This window comes from Notothenia coriiceps, unplaced genomic scaffold (genome assembly GCF_000735185.1).
Source record: "Notothenia coriiceps isolate Sejong01 unplaced genomic scaffold, NC01 NC01_scaffold00016406, whole genome shotgun sequence".
NCBI lineage: Eukaryota > Metazoa > Chordata > Actinopteri > Perciformes > Nototheniidae > Notothenia > Notothenia coriiceps.
Window position 1 is genome coordinate 5,944 of NW_011349107.1, and position 5,901 is coordinate 11,844.

Genomic DNA, 5,901 nt, shown 5'->3' on the forward strand with positions numbered 1-5,901 from the left:
TCCAAAAGAACGTTCTGGAGGAACAAACGATCAGGGTTTCCTTGTGCCCCTCCAATCATGTCTTTAAAGAAGGTTTCAGCCTTGGCTATGTGGTACGAGAGGTGTCAGATTAGAACACGCTTCATACTATGGTCTAGAGCACTAGTTGCTATCCAAAACACAAATAAACAGAGGAGGAACATTGGAGTTAATGATAGAGGAGGGGGGTGGAGGCGTGTCGGAGGGCGGGCTGAGCGCTGCAGAGCCCCGAAGCCCTGAAAAGTGAGGACCGGTGCGCATTGCCCACACTTCCAGCCCCAGCTCCGGACGGATCGCACTCTGCTGCTGTCGGTCCTCATTACTTTTACAAGCTGTCAGATCTCTGCAAAGGTCCGAGACATCAGCTGACCGCATGGCTTCATGAAAGTTTCATGGACTTGGAAAACTTTCAGCGGCGCTTTATTGGAGCTCTTGGCCTCTTTAGTTCCTGTGGATTACTGGCATAACGCAGGACCCTTTGCAGCTATTTATTGGGGTAAGATTCTGTTTGCTAGTGTTCATGTCAGTCTTCTGCAGGGAGGGACTCTCAACTTCCTTTGGAGAACTTTTAAAGATAATAGCCTACATTACGTTTCAGCTCAAACCAAATAGATCAAAAATGGTAATACAAATATAATGAGCATAAGTTAAATTAAATGTTGTTTAAGAAGTGGTGGTTGCTTGGTGATGATCAACACCTTGAGGTCATAGTTCAACCACGTTTTGACAGCACTGTTCTCTGTCCTCAGTGCATAACATCCCGAAACAAGCAGTCCATAAAAACTAGTCTTGATTGAAAGAAATGTAAAGGCTTCGTCCAAAAAAGGAAACTGACAAGGATTAGCCTAAAAGAACACGGCAAGGCGTTGAGACTGCTGTCAAAGTGAAGTCCAAAGGTTATTGAGAGAATAGGTTGAACACAGTTGTTCATATGATCGGAGAACAAGTGCCTGCATGGTGACTTAGGCTGCACCTGTGCACACTTTCATTTAACCCTATCCCGCCTGTGAAAGGGAAGCAAAGTATTCAAAGATCTGTGGAACGAATGTAATGACCTGACCGAAACAAGCAGCAGCCCTCCCGCTGGACTTTCACTCTGCAGTGTGAACCATGTCTTAATCTCCAGAAAGGTTCAAGTTCTGCACCCTTGTGAAATATTTCATTCAAATACGATTTCATCTGACCTGACAAAAACCCGCTAAGCAAAATATTCAAATACAGGAAACAGTTTTTTTTAAATGTAATTCTCGACTGAATCTGAAGGTCAGCTCGCCGTCGCACCGCAGTTTCCACTGGAGACCTGGCCGATACACGGGGTTCTCCTCCGGGCTGGAAACACCCCTTGTCATCCAGGAACAGGGGCATCGGGTCTCAAGTATTCTTGTTAATATTTCACCATATGTCCTACATTGTGGAGATAGATTCATCTTCATGTAAACTTGTTCTGTAGAGAAGTTAAAAGGCCCAGAAGTTATTTGCAACTATGTTTTATTGGGAAACCTATATTATTTTAAAAGAAAACACATTTAGAAAATAAACCTACAAGATAAATATTTGGCCACGTTGGCTACGTTCCACCAAAATGAAAATAAAAAAGCACATGCATTTCAAGAAGGGATTAAATTCACTTTCTTGTGGGTAAGGGCCAGCATTTCTGTGTTCTGCTCTGACTCACCCACTGATTTGATCGCTGCTTGCAAAATTCCTGACTTCTGCAAAAAAACATGGAAGAAACTTGTTTTTCATTGTGAAACACTACAACGTGTCTTCTCTAATTACCTTCTATGAGATATAGAGCATTTTTATTCTTCATGTGTAATTTAAAGTGTACATCGATGCCATATTAGTGTTTCACACCCACTTAATTTAATTACAGTTTCGATGACTGATTTGTTTTATTAAATCGCTTTGAAGCGTCTCTCTGTCTTTGGGACACACTGTGTTTTTGCTAATGCGTGTGTATGTTTTCTCGTGTTTGTTCTGAAGAAGAAGAAGGATTTCACTTAAAACGATTTTCACCTTTGGCAAATTATAAAATTATTATAATCATTAATTTTCTAAATAATCTGAGACCACATTACCCACTTTAAATTAGAGGGAATTTCCTTTGGTTAGCGCACCATGAATATATCCTGTCAGTTTAGTAAAAACTACATAGGTTAAAATAGTCTACAGTCAAACAGGTGTTTTCACTTTAACATGTACTCAAAGGGAATGTGTGGATGAGCTGTTTTGTTAATACTGGCTCAAATGTTGCATTTGTTCACAACACTCATTCTTTCGTATGTTTTCTTCTCAGGGTATTTACCGTGTCTTCTGCTGAGTTCTGAGCCGAGATGGGGAGCAAAGCCCTGCACGCTCCGATCCCCCTGCACCCGGCCCTGCAGCTCACCAACTACTCCTTCCTGCAGGCCGTCAACACGTTCCCCGTGGAGCAGCTGCAGGGGCTGTACGGCCTCAGCGCGGTACAGACCATGCACATGAACCACTGGACTCTTGGTTACCCGCACATCCAAGGCCTGAGGTCGACGATCACAGAGATGGCAGCAGCCCAGGGTCTGGTGGACCCCAGGATTTCCTTCCCAGCGTTACCCTTCACAGCCGCAGCGCAGCTCTTCCACCCTAAACAAGCAGGCTTTGCAAATGGCCTTCCCCTGCTGCACAAGGAGAGGCCGAGGTTTGACTTCGCCAACTTGGCCCTCGCTGCCACTCAGGAGGACCCTCCGAAGGCTGGGGATCTGGCGAAGTTGGCATCGGGGCTAGGGGGAACCATCTCCGAGCTGAGCAAGCTGTCCCCGGACAGAAAGCCCACCCGGGGCAGGCTCCCATCCAAGACTAAAAAGGAATTTATTTGCAAGTTTTGCGGCAGGCATTTCACCAAGTCCTACAACCTCCTGATCCACGAGAGGACCCACACAGACGAAAGGCCCTACACCTGTGATATTTGTCACAAGGCTTTTAGAAGGCAGGACCATCTCAGAGACCACAGGTAAGATACATTTTTTAACAGATAAGGTGCTGCACATTCACATATTCCCAGCAGTATTCCCGGTTATGCAAATAATTGTAATCCCAAATGTGTATTAATCTAAATAACCTCGTCACTTCCATTTAAAAGTATTTAATGTTTTTTATTTATGTTGCTACCAAATAAAGGCGTTTGCCAAATAGTTCTGCACGAGGGCGCTAAAGGTCTTTTACGCATTATGCTGCACAGTAGAGATGTTTCGCCCTGTGACTGGGGTTTATAACCGCTTCAAGAGAATCCATGCCTGAGCAGACATTTGATTAAGTGTCATTTCTGTTTTACAGATACATCCACTCCAAGGAAAAGCCATTCAAATGTCAAGAATGTGGGAAGGGATTCTGTCAGTCTCGAACTCTAGCCGTCCATAAAACCTTACATATGCAGGTAAGCTGGACATATTAACAGTCTCCATGATTTTATACTCACTAAACTATGTGATACCTTATGATCATAATTCACTGTCTACTGCATACATGGGGCTCACACTCTCATTGAACAGTTTCGTATGGCCAATTACCAATTAAAATAAATAAATAAAATGAGAGACAAGTACAATTTGTGTTAAACTTTGTGTAAATCAGTGAGCGCTATATCTGACGCAATAGTGAACAAATTGAGATGAATGAAAGCTTTGCTATAGACGTTCTATACAATTAAAGGGAATAATCCTTTGCTTGCTTCAAATCTAAACAGGAGTCTCCCCACAAATGCCCCACATGCGGAAGAACCTTTAATCAAAGAAGTAACCTGAAAACTCACCTTCTCACCCATACAGACATCAAGCCCTACAGCTGTGGCCGCTGCGGAAAGGTGTTTCGGCGCAACTGTGACTTGCGACGGCACAGTTTGACGCACAGCCCACAGGACTACTAGCCTGGAAAGACTAACAAAAATAATAATGGACAAAAAGCAGCAAAACAAGTCAACGAATATTTTTTTTCAAAGACAATCTCCAAATCAGGACACGTTTACTGCCGCACTATTCAGAGTGGGATGTGGTTACATCTCAAGAGCCATGCTTGCAGACAACCTGTAAATACCCAGACCCTGTACATAATGTTTTTCTATGTTCTGTCTTACCTTGAAATTATAAACTTGTCAAAAAACAGTCATAAATTTAAAGTATGTTCAATTGTATTGTATAATTAAATATTTCCATGATACATTTGCATATGCCTTGTTTTTTTTTTTACATGATCTGCTTCACATTGTAAAAGCCCCAAAAGCAATATTTAGGTAAAATCGATTCCTATGAACAATGACTGTGTTTACAGCCAGTGAGAGCTGTTGTTATTTTTCTGTTTTACAGTATACAGCAGAATATATCCGTTAGCAGCTAGAGTATGGAATGCTAAATGATGTGTCTTTTCAATTGATTATGGTAAACAATCCGAATGTTTATTTAATAAAATGAAAATCATTACGATTTGTACACAGATGTACATCCCTTTAAGTGTTGAGTGTAAATATTTTAATTATAGAGCTCAGTTATTCTAGATCCTGGACCTAGAGGCTCATTCGTGTTCTCCTCGCCTCATTAGAAGCTTCATCACATCTGTCTCTGCATCACCTGTGATGTCGGTGGACGTTCAAAGCGACAGAAAGAGTCTCCAGCGCAAAGACACAATTTAACCGAAGAAGATGAGACCTGGCTGACGGATTATATGTTTTGGGGGAAATTGATCAAGCTTCAATAATCCATCAATTACAAAACCAACAAAAAAATGATATGCAACTGATTTCATTTAGTTTTTTAGACCCTATTTTACATCAACCCTCGACCAATTGTTGTTGAGCACATTTTTAATTTATATAAACATCATACTTATCTGAGCAGCCGCACAACTCGAGTCAAAGCTAATTTAGGTAGCCTATAGTATGTGGGCTATAGTTTAAACATCATTATTTATTTTCACTGTATAATTATTATACAGAATACGTTTCCGGGAGATGGTTGCTAGAAGCATCGGTAAAGACTGTTTTGTATAAATGCGATTTATAAAAGATGTACATGTTTGGATTTGATCCAACTAACCTTTGATCGGTTAAATTCAGAATGCGCTTACATATTAACCATAACTATGCCCGGTGTCCGAATATCTATACTATTTAGGCCCGGGCCGCCCCTCCCTGCACGCAGATCACGCAGACTGCGTGCCTCACCTTTCGGAGGGAGCCTCATCGTGCGGAGGGAGCCTCACCTCGCGGAGGGGACCTCATTTTGCGGAGGGAGCCTCATCTGAAGCGCAAATAAGGTGCACCTCAGTTTATGCGCAAATGCGACTCAATTAAGCGGGCCACAGTTTTGCCGCTGCGAGGTTCCTCATCACATAACTTTGCCTGGGGCCACAAGTTGGCCAGGGGCAGCCCTGAATGTAGGCTGTATAGTCGGTGCAGATAAATAACACCCCCTCCTTTCTCTGCCTTTCTGTGTCTTGGCCAGTTGGCCTTCAGGCGCAGGCTACCATGTTCACCTGACAATGCAATTAACTGTTTGAGAATATATATTAAACTGGCTCGAAAATAAGGGGTTGAGTATACAACAGGTGTTTCAAAACCGCTCTCGTTTACAGGTACTGTAACTGCAGGATTTTCTGAATATTTTCCAAATGTAAAGGTAACAATGTGAAACCTCTCCAACAATCTCTTCAATCCGAGAAAAAAAACAACTATTAATCACCAAAAAATAAATCCTGAAAACGAGGCAACTGATGAAAAATGGATTGTGGAGGCCACGTCATAGCTAATAATAATAATAATGAAGATGATGGACGATAATAAGGACAAAAATCTGAGGTTTTGTATTTGGTTTGCAAATCATCGTTTGAGAAAGTTATTCATTAATGTTTTATATA

General features: G+C 41.9%; 1 protein-coding gene across 2 annotated transcripts; it reads left to right on the top strand.

The window, feature by feature from the left end:
* Positions 1-273: 273 nt before the first annotated feature.
* Positions 274-4,217, top strand: osr2 (odd-skipped related transciption factor 2). 2 transcript variants are annotated; one of them, XM_010775894.1, is made up of 4 exons: positions 274-514; positions 2,318-3,007; positions 3,331-3,430; positions 3,740-4,217. In XM_010775894.1, exons 2-4 carry the CDS (start codon positions 2,355-2,357, stop codon positions 3,917-3,919), a joined length of 933 nt encoding a protein of 310 aa, XP_010774196.1. In that variant the 5' UTR covers positions 274-514; positions 2,318-2,354; the 3' UTR covers positions 3,920-4,217. The 2 variants fall into 2 exon arrangements, with proteins under 2 accessions (XP_010774196.1, XP_010774198.1); XM_010775896.1 differs by having other exon boundaries at positions 275-514; positions 3,822-4,217.
* Positions 4,218-5,901: the final 1,684 nt, after the last annotated feature.

Bases quoted from the DNA above. Each gene is read 5' to 3' on its own strand.
- osr2 (XM_010775894.1), top strand. From the start codon at position 2,355: ATGGGGAGCAAAGCCCTGCACGCTCCGATCCCCCTGCACCCGGCCCTG. The intron at 3,008-3,330 runs GTAAGATACATT...TCTGTTTTACAG, and splicing joins GACCATCTCAGAGACCACAG to ATACATCCACTCCAAGGAAA. The intron at 3,431-3,739 runs GTAAGCTGGACA...AAATCTAAACAG, and splicing joins ATAAAACCTTACATATGCAG to GAGTCTCCCCACAAATGCCC.